At 41.0% G+C, this 20,226-nt stretch overlaps 1 protein-coding gene across 1 annotated transcript in view; it reads right to left on the reverse strand.

Annotated features, from left to right (window-relative positions):
* The window catches only part of LOC126471528 (dynein axonemal heavy chain 5), a 1,073,018-nt gene that overhangs the window by 278,058 nt on the left and 774,734 nt on the right, over nucleotides 1–20,226 (reverse strand). Inside the window, exon 51 of the mRNA XM_050099754.1 lies at nucleotides 2,268–2,494. Within this exon, the coding sequence (XP_049955711.1) occupies nucleotides 2,268–2,494 (227 nt within the window). The remainder of the gene's footprint in view (nucleotides 1–2,267; nucleotides 2,495–20,226) is intronic.

The following is a 20,226-nucleotide window of genomic DNA, read 5'->3' on the forward strand; positions in this document are numbered from 1 at the left end:
CATATAGTGACGTGGTCAACGTTAACTTGTACAGCAGCAACTTCCCTGACGCTGACATTAGGGTTATCGTCAACTGCACGAAGAATTGCCTCGTCCATTGCAGGTGTCCTCGTCGTTCTAGGTCTTCCCCAGTCGCGAGTCATAGGCTGGAATGTTCCGTGCTCCCTAAGACGCCGATCAATTGCTTCGAACGTCTTCCTGTCGGGACACCTTCGTTCTCGAAATCTGTCTCGATACAAACGTACCGCGCAGCGGCTATTGCCCCGTGCTAGTCCATACATCAAATGGGCATCTGCCAACTCCGCATTTGTAAACATTGCACTGACTGCAAAACCACGTTCGTGATGAACTTTAACCTGTTGATGCTACGTACTGATGTGCTTGATGCTAGTACTGTAGTGCAATGAGTCGCATGTCAACACAAGCACCGAAGTCAACATTACCTTATTTCAATTGGGCCAACTGGCGGTGAATCGAGGAAGTACAGTACATACTGACGAAACTAAAATGAGCTCTAACATGGAAATTAAGCGTTTCCGGACACATGTCCACATAACATCTTTTCTTTATTTGTGTGTGAGGAATGTTTCCTGAAAGTTTGGCAGTACCTTTTTGTAACACCCTGTATATATTGTGAATAGCAAAGGTCCTACGACACTCCCCTGCGGCACACCTGAAATCACTCTTACTTCGGAAGACTTCTCTCCATTGAGAATGACACGCTGCGTTCTGTTATCTAGGAACTCTTCAATCCAATCACAAAATTGGTCTAATAGCCCATATGCTCTTACTTTGTTCATTAAAGAACTGTGGGGAACTGTATGAAACGCCTTGCGGAAGTCAAGAAACACGGCATCTACCTGGGAACCCGTGTCTATGGCCCTCTGAGTCTCGTGGACGATCGTATTTTTCGAAACCCATGCTGATTCCTACAGAGTAGACGTCTAGTCTCCAGAGAAGTCATTATACTCGAACATAATATGTGATCCAAAATTCTACGACTGATCGACGTTAGAGATATTGGTCTATAGTTCTGCACATCTGTTCGTCGTCCCTTCTTGAAAACGGGGATGACCTCTCCCGATTTTCAATCTTTTGGAACGCTACGCTCTTCTAGAGACCTATGGTACACCGCTGCAAGAAGGGGGGCAAGTTTCTTCGTGTACTCTGTGTAAAATCGAACTGCTATCCCATCAGCTCCAGAGGTCTTTCCCCTTTTGAGCGATTTTAATTGTTTTTCTATCCCTCTGTCATCTATTTCAATATCTACCATTTTGTCATCTGAACGACAATCTAGAGAAGGAATTACACTGCAGTCTTCCTCTGTGAAACAGCTTTGGAAAAAGACACTTAGTATTTCGGCCTTTAATCTGACATCCTCTGTTTCAGTACCATTTTGGTCGCGGAGTGTCTGGACATTTTCTTTTGATTCAACTACCGCTTTGACATAAGACCAAAATTTCTTAGGATTTTCTGCCAAGTCAGTACATAGAACTTTACTGTCGAATTATTCGTTGAACGCCTCTCGCATAGCCCTCCTCACACTACATTTCGCTTCGTGCAATTTTTGTTTGTCTGGAAGGCTTTGGCTATGTTTATGTTTGCTGTGAAGTTCCCTTTGCTTCCGTAGCAGTTTTCTAACTCTGTTGTTGTACCACGGTGGCTCTTTTCCATCTCTTACGATCTTGCTTGGCACATACTCGTCTAATGCATATTGTATGATGGTTTTGAACTTTTTCCACTGATCCTCAACGCTATTTGTATTTGAGGTAAAACTTTTGTGTTGAGCCGTCAAGTACTCTGAAATCTGCTTTTTGTCACTTTTCCTAAACAGAAAAAGCTTCCTACCTTTTTTAATATTTCTATTTACGGCTGAAATCAACGATGCTGTAACCGCTTGTATAAATAATATCCGTGTCAGCTTCCTTGTGTTTGCGCATTCAGTTGTCACCTGAAGATAGCCTAAGAAGCCGCATGCCCATTCGTGAGCAAGTAAATATACATTTGCAAGATATTATGAAATGTTTTCCTTTTTAATATTATTATCATGGTCTGCCAAGTACTGATGGAAAATTCAGTTAATGTTAAAAAATAATGTTCATTATTGATAACAGTGATGAAATATACATGCCCATAAACTGACTCGTTCCACATCATTTCGATAAATGAATCGTTGAAATGATTTATGGAACATGTAACTAAGTAACTAACTGCATAATTTGAGGCTGAAGACACGACGGACGTAAATTTGTCTTGGTGTTACGTACCTCTGGAAGTACTCCGTGGATGTCATAGCAACCACATCCTGTATGGATCCCAGAGCATTCACCAACTCTGACTTGACCTCTGCGGTGCAAGCGATTTCGAAGTCAGTGAGGAAGTGCTTCGCCACCAATACCAGAGCATCCCGTGGCCAGGGCTGGAACCAGTCGATGGTGCACCCCGACACAAGCGCAGGGAAGCGCATTACGCGGTTCCGGAACTTCTCTCCCACCTGGAAACCACTGCTTTCTCATCTCACATTTTCTTTTAAATCTTAACATACAAGTGAGCTGGGCAGCAAAATCATACAATGTGCTTCAGGAGAAACGGTGATACTTTAGGAAGCGGAAACAACGTAAGAACATGAGCTTTATTCTCAGATGTTTGTACGGTACTAAACCACAATTAGGGTACTAAACCACAATTAGGGAGTAGAGAAGACTCATTAGTAGGTCAGTGCCGACTAGGCAAGGACGATTCTGCGGATGGTTCCAAGAAGGACCATGGTCAGTGCTGATGTGCACCAGGAAGAGAGTAGTGTCAAAGGAGAATACTCAGACAGAGGAATCGAAGCAAGGAGAAGACAATTTCCATGATTAGAATCCAGTAGTTAGAAAGTCGAGACGGTGCAAATAGTCGCCTTACTGAGCCATGCGTTTATCTTCAATGATCATAATAATAAAATATAGTTCTAGTCAACTAGAATCCGGAGAAACCAAACCTCATACGTCCAAGTCCCAAAGATTCGGTTCTGGGTACATCCTACCTTCACATTGTTCTCATCTGCACTTCGTGCCAATACAACGCAAGGAAAATTGCGAAATCAGGCCTCTCTGGCATAAGATGACTTTTTCCCTTCCATAAACTCGCTCACTTTGTACTGGACACAACAACTCCAATGATGTAGGTGATATTAAATTAGCTTATCGTAGCTTGTCGTGCCTTGCCATTGATTCCTACGGTGCGCTAATAAAGGAAGTTTTTAGAAACGCTCACAGATTAATTAGGAACTTCTCACTGAACGAGACAGTGACTGAGAATGACACTTGAAAGAGTTTCAGAGCAATATTACAGATTCTCTAGAACGTTTGCTGAAATTAGATAAGAAAATGAACTTCATGGTTTATCTAGTACCTTTTAGACACGACGCCCATGACCCAAATGAATCAGAACAACAAAACGCTTCGATTTGGAAAAAAATTACTTTGTGTATGAAAATATATTCGGTGAATTTCGAAATCGATCGAAGTCTATATACAACAACCGACGAAATGTACTCTCTCATACAAATGCCCAAAATAGTATGAGGGTCACTCCAAAAGAAATGCACACTATTTCTGTAAAAATACAGTTTTCATTCTGCATGTGTGAGAGTTTTACAGTGTGTAGATACATCCTTCCCGCTTGTTTTCAAACTTAGTTCAACCTGTTCGCGTGAGTGGCGCCGTCACAGCATGTCTTCGATATGGCTGCTACGCTTGACGTTCGTCAGAAGCAACGTGCTGTCATAGAATTCCTGTGTTGTGAAAACGAGACAGTGGGAAACATCCACAAGAGGTTGAAAAAGGTGTATGAAGATGCTGTTGTCGATCGCAGTACAGTTGGTCGGTGGGCAAGCAGGTTAAGTGATGAACGCGGGCACGGCAATATTGAGGATTGTCCTTACAGCGGCAGGCCTCGTACTGCACACACTCCAGACAATGTGCAGAGAGTTAACGAATTGGTGACTGCTGACAGACGCATCACAGTGACCGAATTGTCACGCTACGTTGGGATAGAGGAAGTAAGCGTTTGCAGAATACTGAAAGTGTTGGCGTTAAAAAAGGTTTGTACCAGGTGGGTTCCCAGGACGTTGACAGCGGCTCATAAAGAAACAAGAAATACGGTATGCAGCGAACTTTTGGAACAGTACGAGAATGGTGGAGATGAATTTCTTGGAAGAATTGTGGCAGGTGATGAAACATGGCTCCATCATTTTTCACCAGAGACGAAGAGGCAATCAATGGAGAGGCATCATGCAAATTCACCCAAGAAAAAGAAATTCAAAACCACACCTTCCGCTGGAAAAGTTATGATTCCGAAGGACTCTTGCTTGTGGACATCATGCCAAGTGGAACCACCATAAATTCTGATGCATATGTGACGACACTGAAGAAACTTCAAGCTCGACTGAGTCGTGTTCGACCACATCTGCAAAAGCAGGATGTTTTGCTGTTGCACGACAATGCACGGCCACATGTCAGTCAAACATCCATGGAAGCGATCACAAAACTCGGATGGACATCACTGAAACACCTGCGTTACAGCCATGACCTGGCTCCATGTGACTATAATCTCTTTGGGAAACTGAAAGACTCTCTTCGTGGAACAAGGTTTGAAGATGATGACTCCCTTGTGCACGCTGCCAAACAGTGGCACCAACAGGTTGGTCCAGAATTTTACAGTGCGGGTATATAGGCGCTGGTTCCAAGATGGCGCAAGGCAGTTGAGAAGGATGGAAAATATGTGGAAAAATGAAAATATTGTTCCTAAAGGATGTATCTATACACTGTAAAACTTTCAAACATGTAGAATAAAAGATGGATTTAAAAAAAAATAGTGTGTGTTTCTTTTGGAGTGACCCTCGTACATCCAACAAATGCAGGAACACAGCATAGACTGACGAATAGATATACATAAGAAAGGTCACTTCAGAGCGAAACAAGCAAGACCAAACAAGAGTAAAGAAACAATTCTGCAGACAGAAGAGTAAAAAAAAAGATAAAGTGATGTACCTAGTGAATTAAATCTTAAGCAAACAAAAATAGTAGCATGATAGCACTAATACATAGCCGAGCCGGAATAATAAAATAAGGAGAAAAAAAGGTTTCAGCGGGCTGAATTTCAACTGTAAATCGAACAAATGACTATTACACTGCAAATGAATCTGATCTAAGAATTTACCATAAAAATGTACAAGCCTCTAGTGCTAAAATCGATATAATTATCATTCTACTAACAGAACTCAAGTCTCAATACTACGGAAAATGTCAGAGCACTAGCGTAACCCTGAAGTAATTAAACTCTCGAAAATAGATTTCCTTCTATCTACCTAATACTGCAGAAATTTTACCAAGCAAGGTGGAGTATCAGTTCACATAAGGGAAAAGATAGTATTTCTGTAGTTAATTTAATTCAAATGTATGCAGAAAGATATTTTGAAATTACATCTGTAAAATTGCGAATTCTAAAATAATTATTGATACTGTCGTGACATTAGCATGTAGAAAATTGTAAATTTTATTGAATGAATAGGAATCAAAGCGAACCAAAGTAAATCTTGGGATCAGGAGATATTTGAATTTTGAGTAAGTGTAATGATTATAACTGATGGTAGATGGCAGCGCCCCTGAGAAGCCATGATCATACAAAAGGGTGAAGGTATGTACAAACAACTCGATTCGTCATAGCGAGAGTACTGCGTGTGGTGTCACAAAGTTTGGTGAGCTGATCTAAGAATACAAGCAAGGGAAAAAATAAAAATAGGGTGTAATTTGCACGGGTAGACACACCTTCAGCTACGACCAGTGGGAACATTTCAACGGAGCGTAGCACAGAAAGAGAAAACAGTCCATCACAAAATTTTTTATTGCTGGAGATAGGAGACAGAGGAAATTATTTCATGCAGCATTCTGAAAGTGTCTCCTCTGGAGCAAGTAAGTTAGCCATTATATTGTGAGAAAGATTAATATTCAGAAAGTGGATTGCCTGATGTCACTACAGCACAGAAACGTTAGCAGTGGGTATGATGAACAACTGTGCACAGTGACACATGCCGGGTATTCGAAGAAGCTGGACCTGTGTCGAATCGTACCACCATCTCTACGGCATAATAAGTTTTGTTTTCGCCCATGCCGAGTTATCAACTTGTAATCATGTACAGTCACATAGAAAGTGATGTGGTTGGCGTTGATAAAGTATCTTTTGATTGTGACAGTCCACACAGACTTTAACAACGGCAGATAATGAAAAAAACTTATTCCATGCAATACACCATCACTCCAGTCCATGTCATGTCAGAAAGTGGAACAATATGGACTATCTAGTTGTTTAATGCCTCAGTGTTCTAACTATGTCATTGTTGATGATCTTTTCGTCATGACGGTTGGTTTAGATCTTTTTTTTTTCTTGGAGAGTAGCGTGTTACTTACTGCCAAGAGATCCAAAACTCCCTGGCATTGTGATCTAAATTCCTGCACGGCACAGGGCATAAGTCATATGCTGCACAGTATGGCAGTGTTGTGGAAGCATAGAACTGTAAATTCATACTGAAGTAACTATTTCATTCGTGGCAGGAGTGTCGTGTTGATCGGAAGTAGTGGAAAACACGTGAACTCCCTGACTTCTGATGAAAGCACTTGTAACTTTGCATAATTGCTGTAACGAATGTAGACGTACTGAACTGGGGGACACTGGGCCTCAACGATGTATTAAGATTTTACCAGATTGTTTGCTCTTCATTTGATGGTATAGCACTCTCTCGCGCAGTGTTGCTGTTTTAGAGTAATGTGTCATTGGAGTTCATACGCTGGAGCACAGTGTATGAACAACTGCACTACAGGTAAGCGCAGATGAATTTAACAGGTCGAGGATGTGCAGATGGACTTCTAGAATATAGTACCAACAGGCAGATGTCTGTTGCAGCTCATTCACAAACCCCTTTAAGGCTCCTGATTCCTGGTACGGTCAGTTTGTTCAGTAGCACAATTTTGCTTGGGGTTTGGCATTTATTTTCTCTCGATTTGATCCACGACATTTTGTTCCAAAGAGCACAAAAAGGGGCTAAATCCAATTAACTTCTAACAAGAAAGGATTTAACATGTGCACGAATGGTGCATTGAGATGCCAGGAATCAACATTGAATGCTGGCGTATAATTTTTAATAGAGTAATTAGTTTGTCGAATATTATCCAAGAGTAAATTTTGGGTTTTTAAGGGGACCACACCCTGCCTATCTACCCATGTTAATTTAGGCAAGTGTTTGACCCATTTCTGAAAAAACTATTTGATTCAGGATCTTAATATTTTTACTGTGTATTACATGATGTTAATAGAGTCAACTGTACTAAAATCTACTTTATCCATTTTATAGTTCTTAAGAAATACTTTTTTAAATTTATTAACAAAAAATATTAAGTTTTTCTGCAGAAAAGTTTTTGTGAACTTCTTAATGCGGGAATATTAATGAATGTAGTACCAGAGGTGACTTTTTTGTTATGAAGAGTCTCTGAAAATTTCATTCATTTATCTATGATAGTTTCTGATATAATGGGGCATGTGTACTGAAAATTTTAGTTTGTGGGAAATTGACTTAAAGAAAAAACTTTTTAAATTTGTTACTTACAGTTAATTGAAACTGTCCTGCTGCATATGATGGCCCTTGTTTGGCCTCTAGCAGGTCTTCCAGCGTCTTTTTCACCTTCCTGGATGTTTGTCTTGCTTTCTTGGCCATATTAGATGCAGACCTGTCTGCATCAGCTGTCCTCATTTTATCACAACGTTGCAGCCCAGTGATCATATTTTCATCAGGATTAATTCCCAGCTTTTTAAGTGCCTAACACTTTCCAATATTACCACATTTAAATGTAATAACAGCATCATCAACTCCTAGTTTCATTGTATGCATGCCTACAAATACAGTTTTAGGAAGGCAGTTCCAAATTAAGCTGTTGAAACATTCATTTGGGTTCTATGTCTCCCCCATGCAGACATTTCCTTAAAAGGTCAGGATGACCCAAGCCTCTGAAAATAGGTTTAGTTGCTGTAATAACAGCATTAGGAAGAGAATGCTGCTGAGAATAAGATTCTCCATTTGCCTGAGCTCTATTGTATTTGCACCACGAATTTTCTCCTGATGGACAAAACCCATGACATGGCTTATCATCAGTAGAGGACTTATAGAAGAATATGGCCCAAACATCTCTCTTCATTGCCTCCAGATTTTCTTTATTTCTCCTAATTGCCTGCCCATAGTATACCAGCAAGTTTTCTATTTCAGTTTTAGTTAACTGACCCTGCCGGGTCAACAATTTTCCATCTTCTTATTTTTTTCCTCTCATATCAACAGATAGTTTCCTCAGCGTTGTTCCCAAACGTTTTTGAACATGGCCTACAAATTCTATTTTGCTAATAATGGCATCTATATATGGCTTAGAGTTCACCACATTGGTGTATGCCTTACTGTCACCATCACCCAAATATTTGGTGTACCGTACATCTCTTGTTTCTACAGAGCAATGAAATATTTGCTGTACTGCATGAATTTCCATACCACCACTTGTTCCTCTAAAATTAGTCACACAGTTGTGTTCTTTACGTTCATTGACTTTACAACATTTGCAACATTTCGACATTATCTACACATCCAACACTTTACCAGTGTCTACACTCATGGCAGCCACTACTCGATTCAGAGAAGTATGTCCTCTTTTCTGCCAACTTCCATCAAATGCAACTGCAATATCCGAGCATCCATCATTTTCTTCCACTGCTTCCCTAGCAGCCAGTTTCATGCTTTCCTCACTAACCTGACATACAGCTTTCTCTAGTATTGCAGCCAGTTTTTCAAATTTATTTGGTTGTTGATGTAACTTCACCACTGAACAAAATGTTCTCCCTGCAGCCATACCCTTTCCAATGCATCGTAAGGTATAAACTAATCTAGTATTGATTTCATAAGGGCCACTTACATCTGGTTTTGAAGAACTCGTAAATGAAATCACAGCTGTGCATTTAGTGCAAATTAAATCCAAAGCAATTGCTAGGCCTTTTCTCCCACTAGCACTCTCACAAATTTTCACGTTCTGTGACTCACCACACTGTCTAAATTGTACAAATTTAGAAATTACATCTGATAATATTCTCAAATTCATAATAATGTTACTGCACCCCTTGTCACTTACAGTAAATTCGTTATAACTCTCTTGAAATGGTGAGAGCTTCTTTGATGATGCACTTATTGAAGAATTACAATTAGAAACATCGTTGCCAGGCGACATAACCTGTTGTACAGAAAGCTTTCTAAACTTGTTTCCTCTAAATTGTCGTTTCTTGAAAATGCCTTTACGTTTCGTCATCTTCAATAAACACAGCAAAACACACGTAAACAAGCACTGCAAACGTAAGTATAACAACTACTCGCAATCACACTTGAACAAAACTAACCGCGTGTTTGAAGGCGTGTTGTTTACAAACAGCAGAAGCAAAACAATACCAACCCTTGGTTGGGAGTAAAAAAAAAATCCCTAACGCGCAATGTATGGGATATAAAGATCTAAAATATATGCAGAAAAGTGGGTGACAGAAAAGTGGGCGTGGCACATAAACACACGGGTAGGAAAATGCTCTTTAAATGCTCGGAAAATTTTTTTTTCAGCAAAATCTTTTTCAGAGTACTTAAATAAAACCTTAATCTATCGAAATATGATGAAAAACGAAAATCGATTTTTTTCGACTTGAACCACGGTATGGTCCCCTTAAACACAACGCAAGAAGTATCACTGAAGGTTGACATCCGTCCGGCTAATGGTAGAAAGAGAGAGGGCTGTAGCAGACCCGGCAGTTTCTCTGATGCTGATAACACTGTCGGATCGGTCGTAAGACGCGGCAGCATGTGGCCCTGAGACAGCTGGCAGCAGAGCGTTTGGTGCCTGGGGTAAACAGTGCCAAGCAGAGGGGTGGCTGCGTGTCAACAGGGGCTGCAGCTGGAGCAATGGCGAACGAAAAGAAGCAGAACTCTTCAAAAGCTAAGCTCTCAAATTCTTTATCAACTGTTAGACATATACGTAACACTTCAGGACAGAATGGTTGATAGAAATAAAGACTCAGTAGATTCTACCTCGCAAGGCACAGAAAAGTGTGTTATTGATATGAGTAGAATTAAGAAGGAACTGAGCAGCACTGAAGTTTTCAATCCTGATGTGTGAGCCTACTCGACACGACTATTGTGTACAGATAACCTGGGATTAGAATCTCCAAGTATTGTGTCAGTAGAACAAGTTAACGTGGAACCACTGGAATGAGTGATTCAGTATGAGTGATTCAATACCTGTGCTTATTTATTACACTCGAGCAATGTCAGATACAGTAGTGGAGCACCTGTATCCACAAGGCGAGTTGGCCGGCTGCGGTGGTCTAGTGGTTCTAAGTGCGCAGTCCGGAACCGTGCGGCTGCTACGGTCGCAGGTTCGAATCCTGCCTCGGGCATGGATGTGTGTGATGTCCTTAGGTTAGTTAGGTTTAAGTAGTTCTGAGTTCTAGGGGACTGATGACCACAGATGTTAAGTCCCATAGTGCTCAGAGCCATTTGAACCATTTGAACAGGGCGAGTTAGATAGGTAAAATGTTTTACTGGTGTCATTAATTGCAACGTTAGGTAATCTCAAATCGGAAATACAAAAGGATAATGAAAAGTAAAGAGCGGAAATGTGGATCAGGTAAATTCAAATGTAAAAGCAGAGGTTGAGAAGGTCAGTTCTCATACGTCAACAGAAATGTCAAAGTTAAAATCTGAAGTAAAGTGTGACACTGAAGAGCAGTTTGCCCAATACCGAGTGGTACTGGAGCAGCAGGTTGATGATGCCCAGTTGAAAAAAGTTTGTTTAAATGTGGATTCAGATCTTAGGGAGGTGCACAAAAATTGAGATGTCAATGCTGAGGAATATAAAGTACAGATCACGAAAAGATTGGAATCTAATGACGCTGTCTGTCGCACATTCACTGAGCAAATAGAGCAAAAGCTAACGGCAAACGAGGAGACGGTGAGCAAAGAATTGACTAAAATAAGTAATCATAGCCGCGCGGGATTAATCGAGCGGTCTAGGCGCTGCAGTCGTGGACTGTGCGGCTGGTCCCTGCGGAGGTTCGAGTCCTCCCTCGGGCATGGGTGTGTGTGTTTGTCATTAGGATAATTTCGGATAAGTAGTGTGTAAGCTTAGGGACTGATGATCTTAGCAGTTAAGTCGCATAAGATTTCACACACATTTGAAAAAAAAAGTAATCATATACTGATCAATAAGCATAGTGATTTTAATATGCATGTAACCGGGATGAATCGCATGCTGGACACAAAGCGAAAAGTTAATGAGTCATTTCAAAAAGAGCAGCTTGCACATAATCGAGTAGTCAATGCGGAAATGGGCTGAACAGACCAATCAGACGGTTCAATCTCGCGTACGGCCATCCTGATTTAGGTTTTCCGTGATTTCCCTAAATCGCTCCAGGCAAATGCCGGGATGGTTCCTTTGAAAGGGGACGGCCGACATCCTTCCCTACTCCGATGAGACCGATGACCTCGCAATTTGGTCTCTTTCCCCGAACGAACAGACCAATCAGTTTCAAAATTGTCTAGAAGTGTACTACAGAATTCACTTGTTACCTCAGTGGAAGCGGCATTCATTCGTCGAAGGAAATTTAATTATTTCTGTCAACACTGAAATGTGCACCAAAATCTATACATACGAGAATTCATGGACGTGTTACCAGTATCTTGGTCAGCACTATAGCAAATTTCTTTTGTCGCAAGTCATTAAAAGGGGACTACTATTCACTGTGCAAATGATGTTATCAAAGATTTTAATTATTTAAATTAATCCAGGGAAAATTCCTAAAATAGTATTGGTGTTCAGATAGTCAGCGAGAGCTACAAGTTGATTTCGGGCCTGGGAACAAGTATCAACCAGATCGGAGCACCATTACAGGGTTCTGTGAATACCGGTGGAACCGTATTAAGTATACTGATGTGGCCACAGCTATAGAATTGTTCGCAGACGGTACAGAATGTATGTTGCCGACATATGTTCGTTGAGGGTTGGTTGTAGCAACAAAGTATAATTACGATAATTATGTCCATTTCCTCGAAAGAGTGGAACAATTGACGAACAGTATGGTAACCAGCAGAAATGGGAGGTGTGGCAAGATAGTATCAGGTCGTCTGTCTTTTGTGAAATCATTGCCACAGGCAAAGCACAATCAGAAGGGAACAGACTGGTAGCCACTGTGGAGATGATGTGGAATTATGGAATATGGTAATCAGCATATACCACATGACCCATTAAGCTAGATAGTGTCTAGGTGAGGGGTGCGAGGTTCTTATCTCAAGCAGAACATTGGGAAATAATATTCACGGATTGAGTGCAAAAAGAAGATGCGACGGATGATTGTGGTGGTGTGAGGCAGTAGCATGCAGAGGTCATGGGTCCTTAGCGTGGTTGCCGGAGTGCTCTACTGGCTGTGGTTGGAGAGGAGAGACTGGTAGCCTTGAAGAGTGAGGGCAGGACACACCCACAGCAAAGGGCGAAGTGGCATGTGGCATGACCACTTCAGCAGTAGTTCAAGCCATCATGATATTCTTGATGAAGTTTGTGGCGATGATATGTTCAAAATTTCAAGGCTGCTTGGTGCACAGGAATGGTAGAAGTAGGAAAGAACAACTTTTTGTTGAGCTAATAAGTGTGGGAACTTTGGACTCCAAACAGGAAATTTAAGAGTGCAAGTGTGAAAACACATCTGAGTTACTAGTGGGAGAACTCAAACAAGCAAGTAAAGTACAAAGTGTAAGAGTGCCTTTGGAGGAAAGCGACATTATCTATAAACTCGTTTTTGATGCGGATTCCGAACATGAAATACCCTTAAGGATGGATGATGAAAATGCGATGCTTTTAGACTCACAGGCTGAGTGAGGTGAAGCCCATCACCTTAGTAACAGTCACTTCATGATAGGATCCATACAGATTTTAAACGCCTGCCTGTAGGGAGAGTAAAAACGGAAAATTCGCTAGCTAAGTCAGAGTTCTACAGAAAAGCAGTAATAAAAGATTTTTTATGTGAAGGGAAGCCAGTGCCCAAGGCAGCTGATGTTAATCCTATTGTAACAAAATATTAGTAGGTGGCCTGGAGAGTGGGTTATTGGTTGACACTGGTTCCGAGACTTTAGCAGTTTCTCAAGAATAGTTTACAGCCTTGCCAAGCAAACTGGGGCGTGGCAGTACTGCTAGTATAAACTACAAGTGCAGTTTAAGGTGTCATAATACAGCACTCGTTCTTAAGCAGTCCGTTGCTAAGTGGCAGAATGATTACAGAGGGGAATTTTTTAAAATTTGTGTTGCTATGGTATAAATCTTGATTTGTGTTATATAAAAATATTGGAAAAGAAAAGGCGGTAGCAGTACCATTTCTGCAGGAAAAGGGAGAGGATAGGTGAATTGCAATACTATGTGGCAGCGTCTGTGACCAGTTCTATGTGGTGCCATTCGGTCTGAACATTTTGAGATGTGTATTGGAAATGGCAATGCATAAAGTCCTGAGTACATAACTGATGAAGCAACTGACAGTTTATATCGGTGACAAACCCACCTGGGAACAGCACTGTAACTTGTTGGAGTGAGTATTAGTCACCACATAGGAAAATGGTATCAAGATCACACTTAACAAAAACGAAATGGTAAAATGTGAGATGAAATTCTTTGGGCATGTCATTAATGTGGAAGACGTAGCACCAGAAGAAGGGAAACTCAGAGCGATAGTGGAATTTCCTAGTCCAAAAAACAAGAAGCAATTGAGGACCATGTTCGGTATTTCTGCCTTTTATAGAATATTTGTCTCCTAAAGGGACTAAATCCAGTAATTTTTAACAGGAGAGGATTGAACATATTCCATGCTTAACATACCACAGTTAGTGAATGCTAAAAGAAAAAAGTAAGAAAGAATTTCAGTAAGTAGTAAACACTATCATAAAACAAGTTGATACCTGGGAACAGAGCAATCAGCTAATAGTAAACTGTAAAAAACTGTCTTATCTAAAACTTTACAATTGCTCACAACAATGATCCTTTCTTTATCTCTATAGATGATGACCAGTTGATAAAAGTTCAGAAACTGAAATGTTAGACTTAGAGTTACAATGAAATTTAATGTGGAATAAACACATAGCACCTCTCAATACAATATCAAGCAAAGGTTGGCACCTACTCTGTACAGTAAGATCATACTTTAGCGCAAACACAGAAAAAGTGTTTATTATGCGTATTTTATTCTTATCTTATATATGTAGAGGATAAACGCAAATTTAGCTCTCAGGAGAAATGCAAATGTAGCTAACAGTCCTTTCAGATTTCGAAACATTCCCATGAGAATCATAAGTGTATGCAAACTAAGAGTCTCGTGTAAATCGTTCGTCAAGATCTTAGGTATTCCTACTTTGCCATCTATTTAAATTATAGAAACTCGTCTGTTCTTCAGATTAAATGTAAATGGTATGGGCAGGAGACTGAAGGAAAGTATGGAACCTATGACAGTTTATATGATTGTCTTAAGCTTTCTTCTCTCTCTCTCTCTCTCTCTCTCTCTCTCTCTCTCTCTCTCACACACACACACACACACACACACACACACACACACACACACACACACGAAGACACACACACACTTCAAATTCTCTTCCTTTGTTGTTTATGCTATAATCACAAACGACAATCCAGTGTAAAGAAAATATCGAGGACAGAACAACAGGCAATTACGGACGGCCAAGGGAGAATGGAGAACGATATAATAAATAATAACATATTTGCGTGTGGTTCAATGTCCAAGAGCAATTCTTCGGCGATTTGTGTGCCTCCAACTTACCACAGTCATCCAACCGGGAAAAGGCGACCTGTCGTTACCGTGGAATCCGAACGACGTCTCGTTCCTGGCGACTTCTCACATCGTCGAGAATTGAAGATCAGATTAAAGGCAGATTTAAACATGGTGTGGGTTCCTGTAGTCATGTCCTAGTTCATGAACCACGGGCAACGTATGAGTGGCCAAGTAAGTGGTCCCGACAGTCGGGATACCAGTTACTTTGGAATAAGGCTGGGCATCTCGAACATATTCTGAGGCGTGGTCACCTGTGTGCTCATACGGCAAAGACTACCAAATCCACCGATTAGTCCCTCAACCGTTAGGAGTAATACACAATGGGACTCGGGGCAAGTAAGGCTAGCAACCTGCTTCCCTAGTACTTTAAATATGATGCCGGCAACAATCAGAGCAAAATGCCTCGGACCTTTGGAGGTGACGGAGTCCCACCTCTAACTGACAAACCAGGGACTCCTAATATACGACTTGGCAAACAAATGGTAATGAGATGGGGAGCTATTAATATCAATGGGGGTTACTCTGGAAAGAAGGTAGAGCTGGCAGAGGCTGCAAGTAAGATGGGGCTGGACGTTTTAGCTGTTAGTGACATTCGGGTAAGGGGTGAGAAAGAAGAGGAAGTGGGAGAATACAAGGTCTACCTGTCAGGAGTCAAAGCAGGAATAGCACAATGGGGTGTAGGGCTTTACATCAGGAAGGAAATGGAACCCAGCGTAGTTGCAATAAGGTATGTAAACGAACGACTGATATGGATAGAGTTGACAGTGTCCAGCAAGAAAATTAAGATTGTGTCAGTATATTCGCATTGTGAAGGGACTGATCAAGATAAGATGGATAGTTTTTATGAGCACTCAGTAATGTAGTTGTTAGAGTAAAGGACAAGGACAGTGTTCTGCTCATGGGTGATTTTAACGCCAGGATTGGAAATCGAACAGAAGGGTATGAAAAGGTTATGGGTAAATTTGGAGAGGACATGGAGGCCAACAGGAACGGGAAACAACTCTTGGATTTCTGTGCCAGTATGGGCTTAGTAATCATAAACTCCTTTTCTAAACATAAGAACATTCACCGGTATACTTGGGAAGGCAGGGGAACCAGATCTGTCATCGACTATATAATAACAGATCAGGAATTCAGGAAGGCTGTGAGGGACACACGTGTATTCAGGGGATTCTTTGATGACACTGATCATTATTTAATCTGCAGTGAAATTGGGATTGTGAGGCCGAAAGTGCAGCAGGTCAGGTCCATATGTAGGAGGATAAGAGTGGAGAAACTTCAGGATAAGGAAATCAGGCTCAAGTACATAGCAGCGATCTCAGAAAGGTACCAGTTAGTTGAATGTAGTCAATTACAGTCATTGGAAAAGGAATGGACAAGGTACAGGGACACATTACTAGAAGTGGCTAAAGAATGTCTTGGAACAGTAGTGTGTAAAGGTAGGATGAAGCAAACAGCTTGGTGGAATGACACAGTCAAGGCAGCCTGTAAAAGGAAAAAGAAGGCGTATCAAAAATGGCTACATACTAGAACTCAGGTAGACAGAGAAAGTTATGTTGAAGAAAGAAACAAAGCCAAACAGATAATTGCAGCATCCAAGAAGAAATCTTGGGAAGACTTTGGAAACAGGTGGAGACTTTGGGTCAAGCTGCTGGAAAACCATTCTGGAGTGTAATTAGCAGTCTTCGAAAGGGAGGTAAGAAGGAAATGACAAGTATTTTGGACAGGTCAGGAAAACTGCTGGTGAATCCTGTGGATGCCTTGGGCAGATGGAGGGAATATTTTGAAGAGTTGCTCAATGTAGGTGAAAATTCGATCAGTAAAGTTTCAGATTTCGAGGTAGAATGGGATAGGAATGACGATGGAAATAGCATCACATTTGAGGAAGTGGAGAAAATGGTCAATAGATTGCAGTGCAATAAAGCAGCTGGGGTGGATGACATTAAGTCGGAACTCATCAAATGCAGTGGAATGTCAGGTCTTAAATGGCTACACAGGGTAATTGAAATGGCCTGGGAGTCGGGACAGGTTCCATCAGACTGGACAAAAGCAGTAATCGCACTAATCTTTAAACATGGAAACAGAAAAGATTGTAACAACTACAGAGGTATCTCTTTAATCAGCGTTGTGGGTAAAATCTTCTCAGGCATTGTTGAAAGGAAAGTGCGAGTATTAGTTGAGGACCAATTGGATGAAAATCAGTGTGGGTTTAGGCCTCTTAGAGGTTGTCAGGACCAGATCTTTAGCTTACGGCAAATAATGGAGAAGTGTTACGAGTAGAACAGGGAATTGTATCTATGCTTTATAGATCTAGAAAAGGCATATGACCGGGTTCCTAGGAGGAAGTTATTGTCTGTTCTATGAGATTATGGAATAGGAGGCAAACTTTTGCAAGCAATTAAAGGTCTTTACATGGATAGTCAGGCAGCAGTTAGAGTTGACGGTAAATTGAGTTCATGATTCAGAGTAGTTTCAGGGGTAAGACAAGGCTGCAACCTGTCTCCACTGTTGATCATATTATTTATGGATCATATGTTGAAAACAATAGACTGGCAGGGTGAGATTAAGATATGTGAACACAAAATAAGCAGTCTTGCACATGCGGATGACTTAGTTGTGATGGCAGATTCGATTGAAAGTTTGCAAAGTAATATTTCAGAGCTAGATCAGAAATGTAAGGACTATGGTATGAAGATTAGCATCTCCAAAACGAAAGTAATGTCAGTGGGAAAGAAATATAAACGGATGGAGTGCCAAATAGGAGGAACAAAGTTAGAACAGGTGGACGGTTTCAAGTACTTAGGATGCATATTCTCACAGGATGGCAACATAGTGAAAGAACTGGAAGCGAGGTGTAGCAAAGCTAATGCAGTGAGCGCTCAGCTACGATCTACTCTCTTCTGCAAGAAGGAAGTCAGTACCAAGACTAAGTTATCTATGCATCGTTCAATCTTTCGACCAACTTTGCTGTATGGGAGCGAAAGCTGGGTGGATTCAGGTTACCTTATCAACAAGGTTGAGGTTACGGATATGAAAGTAGCTAGGATGATTGCAGGTACTAGTAGATGGGAACAATGGCAGGAGGGTGTCCACAATGAGGAAATCAAAGAAAAACTGGGAATGAACTCTATAGATGTAGCAGTCAGGGCGAACAGGCTTAGATGGTGGGGTCATGTTACACGCATGGGAGAAGCAAGGTTACCCAAGATACTCATGGCGTCAGCAATAGAGGGTAGGAGGAGTCGGGGCAGACCAAGGAGAAGGTACCTGGATTCGGTTAAGAATGATTTTGAAGTAATAGGTTTAACATCAGAAGAGGCCCCAATGTTAGCACTGAATAGGGGATCATGGAGGAATTTTATAAGGGGGCTATGCTCCAGACTGAACGCTGAAAGGCATAATCAGTCTTAAATGATGATGATGATTAAAATTTCCGAGATCCAACCGGGTTTTTGTTTCGCGACCTCTCGGTTTCCAGGCACGTGCTTTACCCCTAGACCACCAAGCTTACTGGTATAATAAATTATATGTGAATTTATAGGGCTATTCAGAAATAAAACAAGATTATAAAAATTATAGACGGGAGCAAAAGTACAGATAGAGGTAGCGATAAGTGTTTGGTTATCTGAGGCCGCTACCGCACTGATGAAATTTTAGTGAAGACGTTAAAGATGGGTATGAATCTACTCCAGTGCGAAAAGCTTAGATTAAGGATGAAATAGAACTGGGAAGCTACAATGAACAGTAAAAGTAAGAACAAAAATATGTTATTGTGAAGGCTTTCCCCATTTAGTAATTCGTGGTATGTTTGCCGGGTTTGCAGATACATCCTTAAAACAGTCAGAGATAATATTTCAGCGTTTCGACTGGCGGCTATCTTCAGATGCGTAGCTGAACTGAAGCTTTGCATTTAATGATGGCAGCCAGTGGGGATGCTCAAATATTACATGAGATTGATTTGAAGATCCGGCCGCAAGTACCAAGCAATCATACCAAAGACATCAAAACAACTATATTAGAGAACTCTGATGCAGAGGAAGTGAAAGAACTATGCTGTTTACAAAGGAAAATAGCACAAGTCTTCAGACATAATAAGCAGAAATGTCTGACTGGGATACGCGTTTACCGAAAACCAAGTGAAAGTTCGAAGATGTATAATCTGAACGTGAAAAGTAGCACAAGAATAAAGTGCAGGCATTGGGGAAGTGATATATATATATATATATATATATATATATATATATATATATATATATATATATAAAGAGGTAAAAATTGACACACATGCTTGGAATGACATGGGGTTTTATTAGAACAAAAAAAAAAAACAAAAAAAAAGTTCACAAATTGTCCGACAGATGGCGCTGGACAGCAAAACCGCTACCGTGACGGGTGAGAGGTACGCCGATATGTTACAGAATCGCATCATCCCCAGCTTGGCTGATAAACACCTGCTGGAACGTACGATGTTTATGCAGGATGGCGCTCCACCCCATATTGCAAGACGCGTGAAAGATCTCTTGCGCGCGTCGTTTGGTGATGATCATGTGCTCAGCCGCCGTTTTCGTTATGCTTGGCCTCCCAGGTCCCCAGACCTCAGTCCGTGCGATTATTGGCTTTGGGGTTACCTGAAGTCGCAAGTGTATCGTGATCGACCGACATCTCTAGGGATGCTGAAAGACAACATCCGACGCCAATGCCTCACCATAACTCCGGACATGCTTTACAGTGCTGTTCACAACATTATTCCTCGACTACAGCTATTGCTGAGGAATGATGGTGGACATATTGAGCATTTCCTGTAAAGAGCATAATCTTTGCTTTGTCATACTTTGTTATGCTAGTTATTGCTATTTTGATCAGATGAAGCGCCATCTGTCGGACATTTTTTGAACTTTTGTATTTTTTTGGTTCTAATAAAACCGCATGTCATTCCAAGCATGTGTGTCAATTTGTACCTCTCTATCTATATTATTCCGTGATTTATTCAGTTTTCAAATTTATACTGACTTTTTGATCACCCGTTATATATAGGTATGTGAAACTATGTTTCACAGGTTGACAGGCTACGTGACGTCATTTCACGTGTTGAGAGGGTACGTGACGTTATTATAGTGTTGACAAAATCGAGTCAGATTTAGAAAGAACTGGGATTTTCTCTGCCTCGTGATGACTGGGTGTTGTGTGCTGTCCTTAGGTTAGTTAGGTTTAAGTAGTTCTAAGTTGTAGGGGACTGATGACCATAGATGTTAAGTCCCATAGTGCTCAGAGCCATTTGAACCATTTTTTAGA

The sequence above is a fragment of the Schistocerca serialis genome, chromosome 3 (assembly GCF_023864345.2).
Source record: "Schistocerca serialis cubense isolate TAMUIC-IGC-003099 chromosome 3, iqSchSeri2.2, whole genome shotgun sequence".
In the NCBI taxonomy this organism is placed as follows: domain Eukaryota; kingdom Metazoa; phylum Arthropoda; class Insecta; order Orthoptera; family Acrididae; genus Schistocerca; species Schistocerca serialis.